The sequence below is a fragment of the Anolis sagrei genome, chromosome 1 (assembly GCF_037176765.1).
Source record: "Anolis sagrei isolate rAnoSag1 chromosome 1, rAnoSag1.mat, whole genome shotgun sequence".
NCBI classification, from domain to species: Eukaryota; Metazoa; Chordata; class Lepidosauria; order Squamata; family Dactyloidae; genus Anolis; species Anolis sagrei.
The window spans coordinates 26852882-26877052 of record NC_090021.1 but is presented as its reverse complement, the minus strand read 5'-3'; the positions used below and the strand labels follow the sequence as shown (position 1 = coordinate 26877052).

At 39.7% G+C, this 24171-nt stretch overlaps 1 protein-coding gene across 1 annotated transcript in view; it reads left to right on the top strand.

The window, feature by feature from the left end:
* The window catches only part of EPAS1 (endothelial PAS domain protein 1), a 121541-nt gene extending 99208 nt beyond the window's left edge, over nucleotides 1-22333 (top strand). Inside the window, exons 8-16 of the mRNA XM_060754405.2 lie at nucleotides 2606-2753; nucleotides 3669-3877; nucleotides 6354-6541; nucleotides 8778-8888; nucleotides 10391-10881; nucleotides 13576-13699; nucleotides 13821-13944; nucleotides 15310-15495; nucleotides 17022-22333. Coding sequence (XP_060610388.2) covers nucleotides 2606-2753; nucleotides 3669-3877; nucleotides 6354-6541; nucleotides 8778-8888; nucleotides 10391-10881; nucleotides 13576-13699; nucleotides 13821-13944; nucleotides 15310-15495; nucleotides 17022-17173 — 1733 coding nt within the window. The 3' untranslated portion in view covers nucleotides 17174-22333. The remainder of the gene's footprint in view (nucleotides 1-2605; nucleotides 2754-3668; nucleotides 3878-6353; nucleotides 6542-8777; nucleotides 8889-10390; nucleotides 10882-13575; nucleotides 13700-13820; nucleotides 13945-15309; nucleotides 15496-17021) is intronic.
* The last annotated feature ends 1838 nt before the right edge of the window (nucleotides 22334-24171 follow it).

The window sequence follows — 24171 nt, the reverse complement described above, 5'->3', positions numbered from 1 at the left end:
GGAAATGACATACCAGGAGACGGGACAGGATGGGACATTGAGGAGAAAATTCCCCCCTCACCCTCTCCATCTCCTGGCACATCATTTCCTTGCATCAGAAGAGCAAGAGAAGGGATGTAATGGTGGCCTGGTAAATTTTATTTTATTTCTAGGGGTTATTTTGAGGCTTGGGGAAAGGGGTGAGTGCCTTTGGTGTGAGATGGCAATGGGGACTCACCCCAGTAGTGAGTCCCCACAGACCCAATACCCCATTAGACCTGGCCCTTTCAGGAAGGGAAACCCTGATTTGATCCAAATTAATTTGGTTTTACTGGAGGCATTATTTGGACACCTCCAGTAAAACTGATACAGGTCCTGGTTTTTGGGTCTCTCTTTTTGTACCCTAAGTGTATCAAATGCCCCGATTTATTCTAAACTGCTTCCTATACTAGTTTCTCAACACTATTTTCTCAAACCCTGGAAAATGTAAGGTAATTGTTTTCAGCTGGATTTTTTAATTACAGAAATTTAAAAATTAAAAGGGAAATGGAAGAAATAATAATAACAGCTTATTTATTTATTTATTTATTTATTATAAATAAATAAATAAATAAATAAATAAATAATAACAGCTAAAATGTTTACAAATACAGCTGCTCTTCTTACAGTTAGAGCTTGCTCCATTACTGAACTCTTGTTTTGTTGTCTTGTCTATTGGCTCATGGCATTGTTCTTAAATAAGCTACAGTATTGTTTGCATTTTTGGCTTTAAATATAAAAATTCTATACAGTTTGCAAGACTTAATTGGTAAGTCATCAGAGACTAGAAAAGGATTAAATTTGACAGAGTTGGCATGTACGTATTAATCCTTGTAACCATGGCGTGAAAGATGATGTCTTTGTCTTACTGCTTAACGTGTCCTGATAATGTGCTATAGAATTATTATACTAAGCAATTAATTATGTTCCATAATTAATGTTCTAGTATAATCCCAGACCTTGGAAAGCTCTACACCTTCAAGAATCATTCAGATCTGTTCCTGTTCTCTCTAAATGCTGTTGTTCATCTCAATGAAAAGCCAAATGAATGTCTTTACAGGGCCTTTTGATCAATATGTTTCATTTGTAAAGCATTTAAAGCTGACATTTTAAATATATAGGCTGTGTGGCATATATGGCATTCACTTTGGGGACATGTTAAATCAGACGATCCCAAACATCCCATTCAGATTTGGTGGAAATCCATCCAACCATTTTTATGAATTGTGTTAGCAAACAGAAACTGAATTTTATTTATTCACAAAGAGTAGTTTATTTGGATGGTCAATCAGTTGAGGCACGCCCTCTCAATTTTAGTTGAGACTGATGCACAATATGGGCAACAACGGAGCATACTAAGAGATAGATACTGGTCCTCTAAAGGACCATTAATGGTGGTTAATGATTGTCCCTGAAATGCTGGAACACATATAAACTAGCACATGCAAATATTATGCAAAGCAGTATCCCCTTTTGCTCTCTTTTGATTATGCATTCCTTTTTTTCACAATATAACTGTCCCATTCTGTAGCTGATCCAAATGTTGATAACTGTTTTCTTATAACATCAATCTCTCCCAATACAACTTGGAAAGAAGGGTGCAATCACTCTTTGTTAGAACAGAACATAATGTGATTTATTGTTCTTTTAAAAACAGATTAAAGTAGCAAAAAGCTTTGTGGTAATTTAACAGGCAACTCTCATTATGACTCTTTACTGATAAGTTGATTATTAGGAAGTGAATGTAATAGTAATTCACAGGCACTCCAGAATCCATTTGCTCAAATGATCTTAAGACAAGACCTTTGATCTCCTGCCCTCCTGTGTCTGCATGCAAGTAATCTGGTAATCAAAAGATAATCTTCTACAATAAATTAGAGCAGGATAATTATTGTTTTAAAATCTTTTTGTGACAGCAATAGAGAGATACTGAGAAGGACAGTAAATACAAGACAATGACAGAAGTACCTTGGAGATTGCACATAAGCCAAAGGCGTAGCGCAGTCATTTCTGGGTGCTAGAAAAGCTGTGCTTCCTATTCAATGTTTCTTTAACAGTATCATAAGCCAAGGGACTTGTATAAGGCGAACTAAAACATTAGCTAGAAAATGTGCATAAATGGTTGGTGAATATGGAAAGTAACTTTAGATTAAGGAGTTTTGGAATCAAGCTTCAGAGATTTTTGAAGTACAGGATTCATATTAATTAGTTTTACAATTTTAACAGTAATTTCCACAACTACTATCCCTTTTGATTAACCTAATCCATGACAGTCATAATATTATAGAATCATAAAATCACAGAGACCTCGTGGGCCATCCATCCAGTCCATCCAGTCATCCAGTTTTGGATGAAAGTAGGTAGAGGAGTGGCCACCCTATTGTGTTGTCACAAAAATTAAGCAAGAGTCTTGTGGAAACTTAAAAACTAACATATCTATTACAAGACAACTTTCTCCTATTGCTCTGAAATACTAAAGCTTTGGCCCATGGAAAATGCTATTTGTGTCAGCCTTGTTTAATGCATGCTGTTTGAGTCAATATTTACATACAGTTGCTCCTGTTTGTTATGTTTCCCTCATCTCCAGTGTGTGCAAAAGGTCAAGTCGTCACTGGACAGTACCGCATGCTTGCAAAACATGGTGGATATGTGTGGCTGGAGACTCAAGGAACAGTCATTTACAATACACGCAACCTGCAGCCTCAGTGTATCATCTGTGTCAACTATGTTCTGAGGTAAAACAGCTGGAATTCTACAAGACTGTTTGTTGAATGAGGATTGCCATAGCAAAGAGATAATCCAGCATTCTTGTGTAATTCCCTAGAACCCATTCCTAGTTGTGTGATTTCGCCTTGGAGTTTTGGCATATAAGCTTCTCAAAATACAGACCTGTTTCAGTCAGAGTTGAATACATTGTGGTCCCTCAGATGTTTTTGGGCTCCAGCATCCATCAACTTCAACCATCATAGTTCATGATCAGGAATTATGGGGATTTTGAGCCAACAGTATCTGAGTATCTGATCACAACTCTTACATTGGCTTTTCACTAGTCATCTGCTGTTCCCAGAAGAATGTGAAAATATTTTCTTGAATGTGACCATTTGATAGAAAAAGAACATAAACAATGCTCTTCAGCTGTAGACAAGTGCATAGATTTCAGTTTAATCCTGTTTATTGTGATTATAAAGTTCCATTCTGTTAATCTAGTAAATAAACCAACTAAAACAGAGTTCGATGCATCGCATTTTCTATTTATTCAAAGAGAAGTTGTGGTGTTCTGATTGCCAAAGTCAGATAGTAGTTTGGGTTTTTTAAAAATTCTTTTTAATCTATTACAGTTGTTTGGCTATTACAGATTTGATTATTCATGACTTTGATTTAAATGTCCTCCCTAGGAAACTCTAGGCCCTCCAATGTGTTTCTGTAGTCATTTCTGGTCGATCACACAGCTGTGCTGGAGGACTTAGCAATTCCTTGAGAAGTGGGCTCTCGGTTAAACAAAATTATGGGGGTTTTTTATTGGTATTTTTCACCACGCATTATGTGCTACTTACCCCAGTGAAAGTGGAGGGCTGACTCTAACTGATAATTTGTTAATTCAAGATTGATTTCTATTTAAGTAATCTAAAGCGCCTAATTTTTCTGTTTAGTGAAATCGAGAACAATGATATCGTGTTCTCCATGGATCAAACAGAATCACTGTTCAAGCCTCGCATGATGGCAATGAATTCAGTGTATGACAATGGTGTCCCAGTGACAGATAAGAGTGATTTCTTGTTCACCAAACTGAAGGAAGAACCAGAAGAACTTGCACAGTTGGCACCAACACCAGGAGATGCTATTATATCTCTTGACTTTGGTTAGTAGTTTTCTTTTCCTTTTTTCCCCATTTGGTGGGGAAGGTTGCATAATAGTTCACTAGCAGTATGTTGCTAAACTAATACATCATTCATAAACTGTGAAAGTACCAAATTAAGCTTTAGCCATCTCTATAGTATACACAAAATACTGCCATTCTAATCAGCACTTAGCTGTCATGGGCAATGGTGAAGGACTGTGGGAGCTGCTGTTCCCCATCCCTCATTTAGATTATGATCTAAATGCTTGAAGAGTCAGCAGATCTGTGAACATTCAGACAGATACCCAGGTTAGGCAACTGCATATGAGTCAGTATAATTTTATGGTGTCTGGTCACAGGAACATGTAATCTGCATCTGCACATAGGCTCATAGGCTCTCCCATGTTGCTGTCTTCCAGTTCCAATGTTATTCATACCCTTTACATTTTTAGCCACATACAAAGGTCTTGTCTAACTCTCCTTTGTATAGAGTATAAGTCCTCAGATCTGTTGGTGTGGAGGTAGTTATGTAAAATGTTTGCCTAGGTAAAGCACTGTGAGGCACAGCAAGACACTCGGCTACCTTCAGCTTCCAAGACCATTTTTATGTTGCTGCCATTTACTACTGCCAAAATGTTGCTTGTGGCAATAAAATATGGATGCAGTCATGCACAAAGGTCTTTTTCACATTCAGTTTCCCTTCAGAGGTAGGACGTTATTGAATGGAGGTGGTGAACTGACACAATAGCAGAAACATCACCTTTGATGATCCTGCTACTGTGTTGCTAGACTGCCACTTCCCTGAAAGTTGTCAGGGGCTACTGGCTGGCTGCCTCCCATCATAATGACAGGCAGCATTGCACACTTTACCCATCAATAGCTCGATTACTCCACAGTCCTGGGGACTTATCTCTGTACAATAAAGTCCAAGGACTTTGTGGATTCTTTGGTGGCATCTATCCCTCCCCATTGAGGGGAGGGGTTGAAAATATATCGGGTGGTGGGTTTTTTCCCTCTATCACTTTTTAAAAAGGGGGGGGGGACACAAAATGGCAGCAGCATAGCAGGAGGAGAGGGGAGTTAGCAACCCATCAAAAAGTGCAGCTTCACACTGCTGAGGCAACATAACTGTTCAATGCCAGAGCTGTGCAATGTTACCCATCATCATGACAGGCAGTAGCTGTTTTCCTATGTTCCAGAATGCTGTAGGGCAGCCCCTTGCGTGCAGCAATATCCATTATCTGTAACTGACAGTAAGCCATGGACAAGGAACATTCTCCAGTGTAGAACCTGTACTGCAAGCAACTGTTGTACTGATTTATTTATTTCAAATATTTGTACCCCACCCTTCTCTACCCCCAAAGGGGGACTCAGGGTGGCTTACAATCAGCAACAATTTGATGCCCCCTCCCTATTACAAACAGATGAAACAACAGCTACCTAATAGGTAAACAATTAATTTAAATTAAAAACCATTAAAAATAGTGCAAATTGAATTGGTGGGCCAAATCTAAATCTGAGTACTGCTATCAACCACTTAGTCCAAAGCCTGTCCATAGTCCATTTTCCATAGCATTGTCACCATTTATCTGCCTGCTATCCTAATGCCTGGTCCCATAGCCACATTTTCAGCTTTTTCCTGAAGGAAAGGAGGGAAGCAGTTGACCTAATTTCTTACCACCAAGTTCAGAGTCCATTGTGATAATTACAATAACCTTTCTAGTAACAGCAGCACTAAGCTCTGTAGCAGTGTGGCTGCTAATGGGTTGACAGGACACTTATATGCCCTCCTTCCCCTGGAAGTTGTCTAGGCCTACCACAAGAACAGAAGTTGTGGAGAAAATTCTTTCTTCACGGTAACTTCAATGGTACTTTCTCCAGACATATGTCACCAAAATACCCCCCCCCCCAAAAAAAAACCCAAAACCTTATGTTCCTTTCCACAAATGTGGGAAAGTCCCGCTTCCACCGAAGTAGTAGTAGTAGTAGTAGTAGTAGTAGTAGTAAAATAATAATAATAATAATAATAATAATAATATTTATTTATACCCCGCCACCATCTCCCCAAAGGGGACTCAGGGCAGCTTACATGAGGCCGAGCCCAGTAGTACATTACAACAAAATAAAACCAAACATCACAATAAAAAAGTATAGGAATACAATAAAACAATGCAAGTTAATACAATGAAAAATCAATCACAATGAGCGGGCCACATGTACGACATAAAATGGTAATTAAGGATGATTAACACTAGTATGAGAGAGTTCTGATGACCTCAAGATTAAAGGAGACGCTTGAGTGATAACTTGATCAGGCTTAACTTCTGTTTACTAACACTTAGACATGTTCTGCTTCTCTATGTGAAAGGCTCCTTGCAATCAATTTCACCCTTGTTGAACAAAAAATGGCCATGATACCCAATCCTCCATTTTTTTTCTTTTGTTTACAAAAATGTCTCAGGATTGGATGAACTGACCTTGTTTATCTCAATTTCAGGGACACAGAAGTTTGAGGAAATCTCTACCTACAACAAAGCTGTGATGACCCCAAACAAGCCGTGGCCTCCTGAAGCAAAGAGCCAGGCACCTCAGGCGGAAAAGCTGAGCGTGCCGTCATTTACATTGCCCCAAGTTGCACCTGGCAGTACCACCCCCAGCGCAAGCAGCAACAGCAGCTGTTCCACTGTAAGAAAGGCCTTTGCGTTGAAGGTTGACCTTGTTGTTCCCGTTTGCTGGCCTCCAGTGAAAACCCATCCTGTGCATTGGAGCATGTGTGATATTTAAAAAGAGTAATTAATTCCAGAAGAGTAGCCGCATTAAGTACTGCTTCAGCCAAAACCAACAACAAATGCCAACAACAATTGGGATTTGGCTTGGCAAGATCTTGCTTTATTCAAAGTGGGTAGTGAGAGATTTGGGCCAGAATGGCCATCATTTTGAATCTGGGGTGCTACATATCCCCAGGCCAAACTGCTATGGCAGAGGTAAAACTCATTTTCATCAAGGGCCAAATCAACCTAATGATTGAGTTTATGTAGGTTTTTTGGGTTGTATGGCCATGTTCTAGAAGCATTTTCTCCTGATGTTTCACTTGCATCTCTGGCCGGCATCCTCAGAGACAGCTGCCTCCCTATGTTTAAGGGATATGCTGGTCCCATATATGTGTGCAAGTCAGAACTGCAACAAATGCAGCATCGTGGAGTGCCTCTATTCAGGGTTTTAGCTAATGAGTGATGAATGCCATTTTCTAAAATTCTCCATTCTGCTCTTATTGCCCCAGATTTCTGCCCCTAAAACTTAGCATTTGTGGTAACTAAGCAAGCATAGTCCTCACTGAGATGGTTTTTGAAGATTCTTGCTCACTGTGTGTTTTTACCAGCCCACACTTTCCACACACAGAAATATTTACCTCCCTTTTTGTTTTAATTGCTCTGTTATATAGCTACTTAACCAACTGAATTTACTGTCAGATTGTTACATGGTAATGAATGGAATGGGGAGGGAAATACATTTGAGATTTTTTAAAATCCTAAAACATGTATAGCAATACATTAAGTCTTCCATTTTTTAAAGACGGAAGGGCACAGGACCCTGTTTAAAAAGTGCTATTTTTTACCTTCTAAAACAGTTCTCTAGGAATCTCTAGATCTTCCAGGGCAACTCTAGAAAAAAATTGACCACAGAGAGTCACATTGAGGACCTAGAGCAGTGGTTCTCAACCTGGGGTCCCAAGATGTTTTTTGGCCTACAACTCCCAGAAATCCCAGCCAGTTTACCAGCTGTTAGGATTTCTGGGAGTTGAAAGCCAAAAACATCTGGGGACCTCAGGCTAAGAACCACTGGCCTAGAGATTCCTAGAGAAATAATATCTCTAGAAATGTCCTCCAGCACAATTCTGTGTCCAGTTTCTGGCAGAGGTTGACCATATAGCATTCCTGCTGTTAGCCCCAGATTCTGCCAACCTACCAGTTTGAAAACATGAAGGTGTGAGTAGATCAATAGGTACAGCTTCTGCAGGAAGGTAACAGTGCTCCATGCAGACATGCCGGCCACATGGCCTTGGAGGTGTCTACAGACAATGCCGGCTCTTCAGCTTAGACATGGAGACGAGCACCAACTCCCAGAGTTGGACACGACTGGACTTAATGTCAAGGGAAAACCTTTACCTTTAAGATGAATAAAGCATATGGAAAAGCAGCATGCCCGTACATGCTTTTAAAAGAATAAATTAACTTTACCCATTTAGATGTTGCATTTCCCGTAGTCTCAAAGAGCCTTGTATACTTTTAAACATCAGAACCAACTGGGTGAAAATAACATTAATAACATCAAAGCTTACTAATCTGGGCTTAGTTTAAGTCAACTGAACTGAAAACAAGAAAGAGCCAGGTCTTCTTTATTTAGCAGATACTGAGGCTTAATGCTCTTTCAGCTTCCCTTTTATGCTAAATCAAGCTTACAAATATACTCCAAAATTACCAGTCTGCTTGTCGGTACATACCTGTGCCTCCCTTTTTTAAAAGGTGAGGTGAATTTTGCCTGTCAGTTTTCTAGATGACATTCTTACTAGCCTTAGATTACTAGACATGAGCCAATCTTAAGAAATGGAGCTCTAAAGTGGAGTCCACAACATGTGAGTGTTGAGAAGAGCAAATCACAGACCACCTACTACAATGCAGTCTGAGCCTTGCCACATGCACAATGGAGGACCTTCTCACAGAGACACCAGAGGCACTCAAAGTGGCCAGCTTCTGGACAAAGGAAATATAGCATAATGCCAAGTTTTAAGCTTTGTTTTTGTTTTTTATATACATTATAACTGTATTCTCAATTTGCTTCCGATGCAATAAATAAAAGAATAAACTAGACATGAGGCTAGATGCAAAATTTTGAAAGGCCATTTTGCTTTTCTGTTCTGCAGCCAAGTAGCCCAGGAGACTACTACACATCCTTGGATGAAGACCTGAAGATTGAGATGATTGAGAAGCTTTTTGCCATGGACACAAATGCCAAGAATCAGTGCAGCTCACAGGTAAAACTAAGACCTTACCCTAAAAATACTTTGTCTTAAAAGGAAGGTGTAACTCTCTGTGTCAGTATATGAACACTATAGTAAAATATATATTTAAAACAACATGGTATTTCAAAAATGAATTACCACAATTCAAGAGAGATATTGACAAGCTGGAATGTGTCCAGAGGAGGGCGACTAAAATGATCAAGGGTCTGGAGAACAAGCCCTATGAGGAGCGGCTTAGGGAACTGGGCATGTTTAGCCTGAAGAAGAGAAGGCTGAGAGGAGATATGATAGCCATGTATAAATATGTGAGAGGAAGCCACAGGGAGGAGGGAGCAAGCTTGTTTTCTGCTTCCCTGGAGACTAGGACGTGGAACAATGGCTTCAAACTACAAGAAAGGAGATTCCATCTGAACATGAGGAAGAACTTCCTGACTGTGAGAGCTGTTCATCAGTGGAACTCTTTGCCCCAGAGTGTGATGGAGGCTCCTTCTTTGGAAGCTTTTAAACAGAGGCTGGATGGCCATCTGTCAGGGGTGATTTGAATGCAATACTCCTGCTTCTTGGCAGGGGGTTGGGCTAGATGGCCCATGAGGTCTCTTCCAACTCTTTGATTCTATGATTCTATGATTCTATATGGATAGGATTTTTTAAAAGCACTCCATTTTCTAAACCATCCATCTCTAGAAGACATAAGATTGGGCAAGTGTGTTCTAAACATTAGAGGTCAAACTAGAAAGAAACTTAAGTTTTTAGAATAGGTGTTCCCTCAGGAGCTGAAAGACATCTATTTTTCATAGTAGGTGATTTTCCTCGCCTATATATTTTGCATTTACCAGTACTTTGCTATCTATTTGGACATTGGAGTGGAAACACAGCTTTCAATGGCAAATCTGATTGCTGAGGCACTAAACCTGTTCTGTGGCAGGAAGGAAAATTGGTTTAGAACAGAGATTATACTTTCCCCTTTAACACAGACTTTGACCCAGTGTGACCCTGCTATAGATGCCAGTATTATACCCATTTACCTAGTAAAACCCACTAATAACACTGAGGCTGATTTCTTGCAAACACATTTGGTGGGACGAGAGAGAGGGCCTTCTCGATGGTGGCCCCCTGCCTGTGGAACACGCTCTCCAGCGAAATTAGGTCAGCTCCATCCCTCCTTTCCTTTAGGAAGAAGCTCAAAACATGGTTTTGGGACCAGGCATTTGGGTAACAGGCTTGACAGTAATCACAGTGTTTTAGAACAGACTATGGACAGGCTTTCGACTGGGTCGTTGGCTGCTGAATCGGACTCAGATATGGCAATATGGTTGATAATAATGTTTTAAATGGATTTTAACCTAATGTGTTTATCTACTCTGTTATGTAATGTTGTATTGTATTTTTGTATGTGTTGGCATCAAATTGTTGCCATTGTAAGCCACCCAGAGCCTCTCCTCAGGGATTGAGAAGGACAGGGTACAAATGTTTGAAATAAATAAACAAACAAACTCCATGTTCTCTTTTGATAGACTGACTTCAATGAACTGGACCTTGAAACTTTGGCACCTTATATTCCCATGGATGGAGAAGATTTCCAACTGAGTCCCATCTGTCAAGAGGAGCGCCCGCTCTCCGAAAATGCCCAGCTCACTCAGCAGAGTTTAAATAACATGAACAGCCTCTTCCAGCCCCTGGCTCCTCCTGCACAGAACCAGTTCCTCCTGGAGAAATATTGCCCCCAGATGTCTGACAAGAATATAAACACGGGTCAAGGGACTCTGCCACCAGCGTTCTTCAACAATGGGAACCAGTCAGCATCCTTGTTGCCCTACTATGCACAAGCCACCACTCCCCTGTCTTCGATGGGTGGGAGACCAAACACGCAGTGGCCACCTGACCCGCCATTACAATACACCCCTACCAAATGGAGAGTCATGGGCAATAAGATCTCCAGATCCATGGCTAGCACTCCGTCAGGGCCACCACTGCATTTGCCAAATGTGAATCTATATAAGAAAAGGTAACTCAGGGTGGAAATCATTGTTGCTACCTTAGACGGGTTTGTGTGTTGAATTTAATATTCAGAGACAGAGCTGCGTCTGCTTCAGCATAAAAAAAGAGGAAGGGATATTTTTTCCTTTAGTTTTCCTTTTCAACAGTGGCTCCCAACCTTTGGCCCTCCAGGTGGGAACCAGTCAGCATCCTTGTTGCCCTACTATGCACAAGCCACCACTCCCCTGTCTTCGATGGGTGGGAGACCAAACACGCAGTGGCCACCTGACCCGCCATTACAATACACCCCTACCAAATGGAGAGTCATGGGTAATAAGATCTCCAGATCCATGGCTAGCACTCCGTCAGGGCCACCACTGCATTTGCCAAATGTGAATCTATATAAGAAAAGGTAACTCAGGGTGGAAATCATTGTTGCTACCTTAGACGGGTTTGTGTGTTGAATTTAATATTCAGAGACAGAGCTGCGTCTGCTTCAGCATAAAAAAAGAGGAAGGGATATTTTTTCCTTTAGTTTTCCTTTTCAACAGTGGCTCCCAACCTTTGGCCCTCCAGGTGTTTTGGACTACAACTCCCACAATTTCTAACAGCTCGTAAAACGGAGGATCAAATGTTGGGAGCCACTGCTTTACAAGCAAGGTAAAAAAAGGAGCAAAAGATGCTGTATTTTACTTTTACATCGCAATGTATTGTAACAGCTGTGGATCCAGATGGGAGGCACAGGTGTTTGGATAATACAGAATGTTGGATGAGCGAAGGTTGGATAAGCAAGACTCTACTGTATATATAAAGGGAAATGGTTTAGAGCTGCATGTTACCTTTCTAATTGAATTGGTTCAATCTTAGTATACAGCTACAGGAAATGATTAAAAGGAATCAAAGGTAACATTTGAATTGTCGTTTATCATTGGAATTGTTTCCTTGCAGACCTTAAACAATATATCTGCTCTTAGATAAAACTGATAAAGTTGTAAGAAGTCAGGACAGCTTTTTAGTTGTATTTCTTGCAGCAATGAGTTAACTCCCCCCCCCCCCCCCCCCCTTAATTCAAGCTGGTCTTCAATAGTTTTGAAAATGTAGAATAATTACAGCCATATCTTTTTTGAGAGTCACAAATTGATTTGCTGAGATGATCGAGCACAGTTAATTGCAATTTCATACTCACCTCAGAAACAAGTGGTTGAATCCAAAAAAGGGAACAGTAACCACAATATATTTAATGGCTACAGAAGTGGAAACCTCATGAGGAAGTCTTTATTCTCCCATTGAAGTGGAAGCTTGCCAGCAGACATGTTGATCTAAAATGTCAAGAGGAGGTCAGCGCTGGGTTAGCAGCATTCCCCTAATTCAGCAAAATGTGTCAATAAACAGGACTGTATACTTTTAAAACATTACTGGCATTCTATAGGATAATGTGCTTACACTATGCATCTTCTCATATTTAATTGTGAACATATTTCCAATCAAAATTGAGGGAAATGATAGAAATTTAAGGGCATCTGTGCAGGCAGGTGTTCAGGGCTGTGAGGATAGAAGTTCCTGGTAATTTCATGTATTTATGACATTTATATCCCACCCTTCTCACCCCAAAGGAGACTCAGAGTGGCTTACTAGTTTTATGTACAAACAATATATTATACTAGTTGTCCCCTGCCATGCGTAGCTGTGACCCTCGAAAAACAGAGGAATTCTAGGCATGAAACAATAGACAGAAGGGACAGATGGAAGGGACATTGATAGATGGAACAGAAAGAAGATGGATAGAACATAGATAGATAGATAGATAGATAGATAGATAGTCGGACAGACACACACACACACTCCTTTCAGGCCAAATGAGGTTGGACTGGATGGCCTTTGGAGCTCCCTTCCAACTGATTGACCATCTGTCGAGTAGGCTTTGGTGGTGTCTTCCTTTACTGCCAAATGAGGTTGGACTGGATGGCCTTCGGGGCTCCTTTTCAACTGGATGACCAAGTGTCGGGAGGGCTTTGATGGTGTCTACTGCAAAAAGTGGTTGGACTGGACGGCCTATAGGGCACCTTTAACTGCTATGGTTCAATGCTGTGGAATAATTCCACAGTGTAGACCAGGCAGGGACAAACTTGGGCCCTCCAGGGATTTTGGACTCCAACTCCACTTAAGTGGCTGAGGGGGGAAAGGAAGGGGTCTGAGGTTGTTAGGAACTGTTGGAGTTGAAGTCAAAACACCCGGAAGGCTGAAGTTTGCCCATGCCTGCACTAGAGTATGTATCCACTTTAAATTCTGCCTCCTGCAGAATTCTGAGGTTTGTAGTTTTGGTAGGAGCCTTTAAACTGCTCATTCAGAGGAGTCCTATGCCTCACTAAACTGCAAACCTCAGAATCCAGCAAAATCCTGCAAAATACCATGCTCTGGTGTGATAAGGCTGTATCTCTTATTATCATTCTAAATACTTTACTTATGTGCCTAAAGAATACTGTCTCCTATTCCTGCTAGGAAGTTTTATGGAATCCGAAATGATATTGGACAGTATGGATAGTTAATAAAAGAGTTTATATTTCATCATTTGTATCTCCTACAGCTGTGTTCTACAATCATTGAATTCTCTTCCAAGAAAGATATTTCTGACCTGACTGCCAACAGTCAGATAAAAGCCTGTTCTCCAAAAAAAAAAATTATAATTATTTAGTTTTTCCAAAATATTGTTTTGTTTTGACAGGTCATTGGAGAGTTTTGGCCAGCGAGGCATAGATATAAATCCTGCGCGGGTTGCTCTCGCCAACAGTTTGAAGCTGAAGCGGCACCTGGAGTATGAAGAACAAGCTTTTCAGCACCTGAATGGGGTAATCAATCGTTAACTATGACTATCATTAGCTTTATGTGATATTAAAAATGAAATAGAAAACAAGACAGTGTACATTTCTAGAGTCATTTATCCCTTCTCTTTCCATCTCTTTCTTGTAGCCACAAGGAGATACATCTGGCATTAATCCGACCCACTTAATGTGGAAAAGGATGAAAATTCTCAGAGGTGAAAACTGTGCACTGCTCACAGAAAAGAAGTCACTCAGCACAAGTGTCCTTAACGGTAAGACTTTAGGGAAAATGTAATATTGAAGTGTGGCTCCCTTGCCAAATGTATGCAGTGTCTCCACTGAAGAGCATTTGTGTTTGCTAGTAAGCTGACTATTTCACTGTTTCATACATGAAGTTGCCTCTTCTGGCCAGCATGTTGTTGATTTCATAGGTGTAAGTATGCTACCCTACAGATATGATTATAGTTTTTGGTCCATGAATGTGCTCACTTCATTACTGTACATGCAGGGTTCTGAGAACATAACCATTTCATTGTGGGCATTAATCCATTTATATCTCTTATTAGAGTAGAGCCATAGAATCAATTGGACTTTACTTACATTAAATATCAACATTTCCTTAACATTCAGCAATTGATTCAATAGGACAATTCTAGGATTTATCAGCAGACCTCCAGCCATGCCATTGCACATTCTTGGATAGAGTATAACTATTTCATAGAATCATAGAATAACAGAATTGGAAGAGAACACATGGGCCATCTAGTCCAACCCCTGCTATGCATTTGTCAGTGCCTTTAGTGTTCCATTTTATTTACTGAATTGCAGAAACAGCTATAGAGCATTTTCCACAATACAGTGGGACAATGAGCAGGCCCATTGAATAGCACAGTGCTGTTGAAAGTGATGTTCCTTGGACCAGTGCTGGTCTGTGAACCATCAGCTGCTCATTTTTCTGATCCCTGGCGCATTGGGAGAATGTTCCTGGGAACCTCAGATAGACTATGGGGTGCTGGTATAGCATAACCACCATGTAACTATAGGTAAGTAGATTCACATCCCATAGGTATAGTAAAGGATCTCAGACACAATGCAAATGTCTGAAGGCCCTCCTTCCTGCATACATTCAATCTTAACAGTGATTACCGCCTGAAAAGAGGTTGTGAAAGACTTATGAATATGCTGTGTTCTTTCATATTTCAACATCAAACTATGAACTGATGCTCCCAAGCAAGCCAACTCCACCCTGCTGTGATGGACAACACGTTGGCTTACAGTTGTTGTTGGACTTTAGAATTTTGCACCCTCAGTTATTCTAGTTTATGCAATGGAAGTTTAGTCAAATAAGATCAAAGGTCTACATGTTTTCACCCCAACTAGTGACCATTTGCAATCAGTCTTCTCCAATGTAGGAAGCCATTCTTTAAGTGTAAGTCATCATTGTTGAAACTGCAGCCTTAGGAAATCATGCCAAAGACATCCCAGACTCAAGTGGGGAATCCTTTCTAAGCAAAATGTGTATGCCACAACAATAGGAATGTGAGAAAAGCTATGCTGAGTCAAACCAAAGTTGATAAAGTTTTGTATCCAGATGTTTGCTTTTAAACTCTACTTTTTTTCTTTCTTTTTATTTGCAGATGAATTTCTTTGTAACCCACAAAGAGGTTCGGGCCAACCAGTGAACATGGTGCATCAGCAGCAACCATTGCATCCCCCACCCTCCTCTGGAAACTCTGCTAACAACCCCAAAGCCATCTTCTCCCCCAACTTTTATAATCCCCCTTATCAGGAGTTCAGTGTGTCGCAAGCTCATAGGATGTCGGGTAAGGATCACGGCAGTCGATAAAACTAACTTGAAAGTAGATCAGGTTGCTTTGAAGAACTTTAGTGGGTATGCACACTTGGTTTGTGACACTGGGTACCAATATTTTATAGATCAGTGGTCCACAAGAACTTAAATGTGGTCCATAACCTCATCGTTGCAATGAGAGCAACTGGTCTCGCAAAACCTTCTTATAGTGCTGAGGCTTATTAAATTTGGTTTACTGAGGGCAAGCAGATGGTGACTACTGGGTGGCATATGTTCTGTATCAGAAACTAGAGTTGATGTGGTCTATCCAATGCAATTTTCTGAACCCCAAATAACCAAACCGAATCTAAAGTTGACCAAAAACCGATTTGTAACCCTTTTGGTATTAATGTTGGAGAGTGGTCCCTGGTCAAGTGGTCCCTGGTTAGAGTGCTACCTGGTCAAAAAAAGGTTGGGAACCACGGTTATAGATCAATGCTCAACTATGCTGTGTGATTGTAACTGAACAAATGATAGCCTTATTTCTTTTGTCATATAACTTCCAACTCTTTGTGGTGTGACCAAATTGCAGAGAATATGTTGTGAGTTAAGGGCTGCCTCCTGCTATGTGCTCTTGAGTTGAGAGGGAGATAAATAGAACTTATAACATCCATTGTAAAAGCTAACTTTATCTGTGTTGTTAGTTTGGGTGGTAAAGGGCAGATTTACTTTTTAAAATTCTAACTATAATGGCAACAGATTGAAGATGTTTGAGATCTGTAACTGCAACTAAGTAACTTTATTTAAACTCTATAAAGTTACTTAGTTGCAGTTACAGATCTAAAACATCCTCAATCTGTTGCCATTATAGTTAGAATTTTAAAAAGTAAATCTACCCTTTACCACCCAAACTAACAACACAGATAAAGTTAGCTTTTACAATGGATGTTCAGAATGTGCTAGGAGAGATCCAAACCAAGATTTACAGTGTTGAAATATGGATTTAATGGCTTGAACCTCCCAGTCATACTGCAGAATTATAACTATTTGAAATAATCAAAACAAAACTGCTTAACAAAAAAATATTTGGGTATTTTGATTTTTAGGCCTGTTCCTGGAGTTATTTGGATCCTGATTCAGAAATTGCATTGAATAGACCACAACAGCTCTAGTTTCTTCAATATGTTTCACATAATTTCTTATGAGAGAGCAGTTGAAGTCTGGTATATGGCATATGTTCTGTATCTCAAAAACTAGAGCTGATATGGGAAAACTGGTACCATTTTTGGAATCGGCAGGTCAAATATACACAGAAACAGATCTAACATTTGAGGCACCAAAATTTCTGCTGGTCAGTGTAATCAGTAGAAGTGTCATCAACAGGAGTTTGGGTTGACCCAGTCTGGGTTGGGATCATAGCAAGGGCAAAGTTGTAATTTGAATCAGCCGGGAAATTTATGATGATAGTAAACTGATGGTTGTAAACTGCCTTTAAGGTCTTTGGGGAAGGGCATAATTCAAGATGTATTATCAAATCACCCTCAAATCTTTATATTTCAGGAATGACAAGTCGTCTGCTTGGCTCATCGTTTGAACCTTATTTGTTGCCAGAGTTGACCCGATATGACTGTGAGGTTAACGTCCCGATGGTGGGCAGCTCCATGCTTCTGCAAGGAAGTGATTTGCTTCGAGCTCTGGACCAAGCGACCTGAGCCAACCCTGCGGCGTTCCCTGGCCTATACTGTTCAAAACAGCTGCAGTTTTAAAATCTATTTTTGCAAGTAGACAATTTCTAATACTGATTACACTTTTACAAGATTTTACTTACCTATTGAACTTGTCCACGTTACCAAATAGTGGCCTTTCTGTGAAGTTACTCACTTTCTTATTCGTATTAAATGAAATATGCATCTACTGTATTTTCCCCCCTTCTATTTCGATAAAGCGTTTCTTAGAAAAATTTATATTATATGATTCCCCTTGTGTGTAATTTATATGAAACTTCCTCAGTATTCATGCTAATAATAATAAAAAGCTATGATGTGCTAATGCCTCTATGTAATACTTTGGCTCCATTTATTGCAAAGATTTTTTTTTTATTTTTGCCAAAGATGAGTGAAATGAACCCGTCTTTTCCCTAACTCTTGTTGGTAGTGTTGTATTATGAGAAAATATACACATTGTTGTCCCTGGTGTCTCTGAATGTTCTTGCAGCAAAAAATGTAGCTGATAGTCGTCTTGATGATTTTAAGAGCAACAAATTTTTCTGAGTCCACCTTCTCTCTCTGCAACATGCCAAAAATATGGTTATGTTGGGTGGATGCTGTGCAAATGATATGTTATTATTGGATCACAAATCTCATACTTGGTCCTGCGTCTTTCTGATGTAAATGAAACTCAATTGCATATATTGCAACCAGCAGTACACTGTCTGGTTTAATATATAGTCATCCTTCCAGATATGTGGTTTTGATTTTTGCAAATTTGATTAACCAGTTTGATTCATGTCCAAGTCCTTAGGAATAACTAGGTCCTCTAGTGTGACTCCATGGTCAATTTCCTTCAGTCGTGTTGGAGAACCTAAAGATTTTAGAGAGAATATCTTTCTAGGAAACTCTAGGTCTCCCAATGCGATTTTATGGTCAACGTCCAGCACAAGTTGACCATAGATTCATGCTGAGATCTAGAAATGTGTTCTCTCAGGTAAAGAAAAAAAATCAATTCCTTTATTCATTTTCATGGGGGTGCCCTTAACTCCAGCGGACATGGAGGGCTGAATGTATGTCTTCTTCTGGCAAGGATTTGAGGATTGGTGAGTTTTTCATTCTAGCAGAAGAACCAAAGCTACCAGGCAAATAACTCCTACTATTTGGATTTTAGCAATAACATGGTGTTTTTTATACTAGGCTATATCTAATGCCCAAGATCTTAGTGTCCTTTTGATTCAAACTGATGGAGTGGTTGCTGCCATTTTAGATTTAGAGCATGGTACTGCAGAATAATCAAAGAAAGCAGACAACGCTTCTCATTTAAGTCAGTGTCACCCTCCTATAATCTCTCCAATTATGGCAGGAGTGTGAAAACAAAGTTGAAAACAGTGGAAAGAATGATTACACTGTTTTAATTTTCCTTTTAAAAATATTTGAAGTATAACTGATTCTTTGATGCTTTTCTCCAAGTTAAATGTTTATATTGGTACTTTGCTATACCTGTTCAGGCATGGTCACAACACTATGTAGTGTCTGTAGGAACTGTTTTATTTGCACCTGGTAGTTTTAGGGTGCCTTTTCTGACATTGTGGGATAAGTCCAAAAGCTATTACTAATAGTGCTAATTAATTGCCTATTAATTTTTATTTTCTTCCCCAGCCAGTTATAGCTATATCCCTGCACTACTGAATTTTGCTAAGAAGTAAATTAAAATATATTTGCTTGCCATTTTATTATACTGGGAGGAAATAAAATTTTATAGGCTCTGGAGCCATTGAGTGGGAGGATTATTACTGGTCTTTTTAGCTTACCTTTTAATTGTTGATAGCTTTTTGAATGCAAATCGTCTTTCACGAGGTCATTAGAAGGGCAATCTGAACTTTCAGAAACACTGTGTTGGTGCTCAGGAATTTATTTCAGCAGAAGGAGTTCATGTCATTCCATGCAATATTGCTTGCCTTTGCCAGGCACACTTATCTATTCAGTCCAGCAATAATACAGTTCAAGGACCTGGAGTTTGTGTGTAGATTTTATAATATTTATTAAAGCTTAGTATTTCAGTGGGAAGAGCAAGACTGGGAAAGGCAAATTCAGAGCAAGGGGAAATGTGATGTTGTCAGGCTTCCTGCTAAAATCTTCAGAGCTTGCTACATAACTTTTTAAAACAAGTAATGATTTAGAATTGTAGTTCAAAAACCTGGAAATTTTAGCGTCCAATTAAAAATAATTTCCCCATTTCTCAAAGTAATTATAATAGTAGCCATAGCTATGTCTATGTGTGTGTGTTTTTTAATCCAGTTACATGAAGCACAGAAGTTTTCTCCTCTGCCATTTGAGGTAGCCAAATCCTGTATTTAGGAAAGTAACTAAAATTAATACTTATCCCACAAGAGCCATTATCCTTGTTAAGTTATACAGTTGGCCTACCATATCCACAGATTCTGTATCCATGGGTTCAATCATCCACAACTTAAAATATCACCATCCCTTTTAAAAAAGAAAAAAAACCCTTGATTTTGCCATTTTATATGAGGGATACTATTTTATTACTCCATTGTATAAAATAGCACTTCACCATCCATGGATTTGGTGTCCATGGAAGGTCCTGGAACCAGACTCCAGCAGATACTACTATCTTCCACTGTCTAATCACAGTGGAATATAGTTTCAATTTAACTGTAGGGCAGGTGTATGACTCAGTCCTCTGGGTGTGTTGGACTGCAACTCCCAGTATTCCTCATCATTGGCTATTCCATATAGAGCTTCTGGAAACTGCAGTCCAATGATTTCCACAGGGTTGTATGATTCTCATTACAGCCTTTCATGCTTTATGTCACATCCTCATCATCGTTTTCATCTAATCTAAGAGTGCCCATTTCCAAGCTCCAACTAGAATGCCAATACTCAGAGGTACATGGCACTGGTGTCATATGCCAAAGCCAATATTTCAATTTGATCATTTAGATGCTACAGTCCCATGTGGACATGATCCAGCCAAAAGTAAGCACTAGTGGAGTGTTAATGCATTGCTTGAACCTTTCTCATTTTGAATGAATGGGAATTGGAGTAGCTCATTGGTAAAAGTTTGTAGCTCCTGTTTGAAGAATAAAGGGATGCAATTCCAGAGAGGGTTACTCATAAAAGCTATGATACAGGGAAAGGTCTGTGAGAAGAAATATCCAAGAGTCTTTTATGCTCAGCAATCTTTCCTTCAAAATCCACAGCAAGCTTTTTGTTCCATTTGTTCATATTTTGATGTCATAGTTCTCATGATTACAAGAGTGAAAGATGAAGGAAAAAGAGGAACAATTTCATGTCTGTTATCTAGAATCCTTTCAGCCCGATGTCCACAGTTTTGCACTTAGAAAATAGTTGTGGTTCCAGAATAAGATCTTCTTTAGCCTCCAAATATCACCCCTTCAAATGTTATGGTCTGCAGCTCCTAGCCAAAATAGCCAATTTTGAAGAGTAGTAGATTTGTAGTCCATATTGGAGAGCCGTATTTTGTTCACCTGTACAATAAACCCTGTTTGGATAGCATCCTAATTCTGGTTGTCAAGTCATAATCAGAGAAGCTCTTCTGAATCAATTGGATTTACCTATTTTTTGAGTCTCACCACTCAAAAATTGATTTAATTGGTAGATATCCCAATGAATACATCTCTTAGCAGCAAACTCTAGAGTTTGTGTAGAATTACTAGTCCACATCTGCCACAGGATACAAAGCTCAGGAATATTGTGCAGATCATGCTTTCAGAATTAGGAGCCATCATACTTCTAAGCTGATACTATATTGGGTTGTAGGTTTTTCGGGCTATATGGCCACGTTCTAGAAGCATTCTCTCCTGACGTTTCGGCTGCATCTATGGCAGGCATCCTCAGAGGCTGTGAGGTCTCACAACCTCTGAGGACACCTACCATAAATGCAGGCAAAATGTCAGGAGAGAATGCTTCTAGAACATGGCCATATAGCTCGAAAAACCTACAACAGCCCAGTGATTCTGGCCATGAAAGCCTTTGACAATATATTGATACTATATTGTCTTCTGTGCCTTCAAGTCATTTATGGCTTATAGATAGCATAACAGGACCTATCATGCAGTTTGTATTGGCAAGATTTATTCAGAGGGGAGTTGCCTGTGAGGTGCATCTGCACTGCAGAATTAACTGACAGGACTCAATGCTATGGAATCATGGGAGTTGAATGGTAATAGCTGTGAATGACAGGGAAGAGGCATGGACTCTGGGGGCAGATCAAGACCTTCAGTGTGCCAGATGAAGCCCGTTGGCTGGATGTTCTGTTCTTTTCTAATGAAGAGAAGTTACTAAGAACACAGGAAGTTGGTTTTGACCATTGGCCCATCTACACCAATATTATCATCTCTGACAAGTAGCAGCAGTAATCTAGTATTTGAAGAAGAATCCTTTCCTAGACCTTGATGGCCTCCCATGTAAACCTTTACCAGGCCTGACCCTTATTCTGAAATTAGAGAAGATCAGTCTGTTGAAGAGTGGTATGATGGGTCCTCTTTTTTAAATGAAGGGCACAATTGTGCCAGTGTTAAGAATATGTGAAAGCAGGGGAAAGATGTTTGCAAAGGTGTATCATTAAGTAACATCGTTCAAAGAATGGGTCCAAGCTTCTCATTGATTGCATCCAGCTAGCTTAAAAAAACAACTAATTGATCCTTTTGGGTCATACTTTGAGCTAACCTGGTAATTTTATAGCCAAGCTTTAGAAAAGAAGCATAAGTTAAAAATGTCAGTTTTAGCCTGTCACCTGCAAGCAGTCGTTCACAAGCAATTCCATTGATTTCCAATTGCTTCTCTAGAGTAAATGGTCTGACGCAGATGTGATTGTGGTCATGATTGTGTGCTAGAAGGCTTAATGACACTTAAATATTGCTATTTTATTTGTATTCTCTATTTGTAGTTCCAGTGTTAAGATGTACCCTAACCATTTACTAAAACGCACTGGGGAAGGGAGGTGGGGGTAAAAAAAAAAAGCATTGTTAAAAATATTAACCGTGACTATTATGTTTTTCATGCTCTCTATATTGTTGGATTTCCTATTGATAATCTTGTAACTCTATGGGAACTTTTAACTTGATAAGGAAATGTATTTTGACACTGATACCTTATTAAAGTATACTGATCCTTAAATGTCTTTTGACTCTTGTTTCTGATAAAATATATATATTGTCACTTTTTATGTATCATTGTAAAACAAAAATATTTATTAAATTATTTATAGAAAATGAAGATTTGCACTGATCTTTAAATTCACGAAACAAGGGAAATGGCCCATGTTTGAAAGCTTATCACAAGGATACTACACAGAATAGGAAGATGAAGTAAGACTTTATGATTGCTAGTATTCTACATCAACAACTTAGCAAAACTAAGAACAAGAATAACAGCAGCAGCAGCTAGCATAGTAATCTAGTTTGCTGTGTACTAATCTTGTTGCGTTTCAAATAATAATAACAATGACAACAACAATAATTTTATTTCTTACCCGCCTCTTCTCATGGCTCGAGGCAGGCTACAGAACAATTTAAACGCATAAACACTACAAAAACACAAGGACCAGACTGTCACGCAGCTAGTTAGTAGCCAGCTGCATTAAATTGCTACTGACCAAGAGATCAGGAATTCAAATCCTGCCCGGGTTGGAATGAGCTCCCGACCATTAATAGTTTAGCTTGCTGTTGACCTATGCAGCCCGAAAGACGGTGGGGTCTGTCAAATAGGAAATGTAGGTACTGCTTTAAGTGGGGAGGCTAATTTACAAGGCCATAAAATCTTCCAGCAGTGTGTGGAAGAATGAGGAAGTACTCCATGAAAGGACTAAGTGTCACAAGTGGATCGTGAAGCAGCAGCTTCTCTTGTGGCCGGAATTGAGCATACCCTCATGAAGCCAGAAAAGCTGGAATGTTAAAATGCCTATGTGTCTGTCTATATATGGTATATGTCTAAATGGCATTGAATGTTTGCCATGTGCATGTGCATTGTAATCTGGCCTGAGTCCCCTGCGGGGTGAGAAGGGTGGAATATAAATACTGTAAATAAATAATAAATAAATAAATATTAAAATACACCTCTATAAAAGCTACACACCAAAACATATCTCTATAAAGTGCATATTAAAATACACAAAACAGAGATTAAACAAAGGACCTGCATTTAAAACTCGTGTTTAAAGACTGACCCAGTACTTTCTGTCAGTCAACCTCAACAGCCAACAGTAGGATTGGGTGAAAGAGGTCAGCTGTCAGTTTGGGCATAAGGAGGAGGATGTTTCCAACACCTTTCCATGCAAGCAACAAGGCTATGAAAATCAGCAGCAGGGGACACGGGGCGGCTTACTTAACGGGTATTATTCCATGCCCAAACAACAACAATTACAAGCAATCAAACAACAATGTAAGACAACATTCAAATGCATATGTAAAAATGTATTGTCGAAGGCTTTCATGGCTGGAATTGATGCGGAGCATCTTTCCCCCCACCCCCCAAGTATTTGTAGTTCGCCAAGGGCCGGACAATGGATTCTGTTGCTTCCTGACCCAGCACACATAACTGGGTTCCTGTTTCCTCTTTGTGAATTCTCTGGCTTGTGCACTGGACCCTGGCCCCTGATCAGGGAAATGTAGTTTCCCAAAGGACATTGCTTCACAGATCGCAACCCGGAAGCCCCCCTTTGAACTCTCTTGCTTGCCCTCTCCTATTGACTTTCTGCTCCACATCCCGGACTGTTTTCAGCCACGTTTTGGACACAAACCTTCGGCTCAGGCTTGCTCCGATTTGCAAGCAGTCTCCACTTCCGTGTGCCTTTCACCAGGAACCCGTGAATTTCTTCCAATAATAAAGTGACTGAATATTATTATCTTTAATAAACCTTGCTGGGTTGGGGATGGGAATTCATTTATGAAATGTATGAAGAACATGAAGCATGTAGAATGTATATAATGGATATCTATCACATGAAATGTACCCTG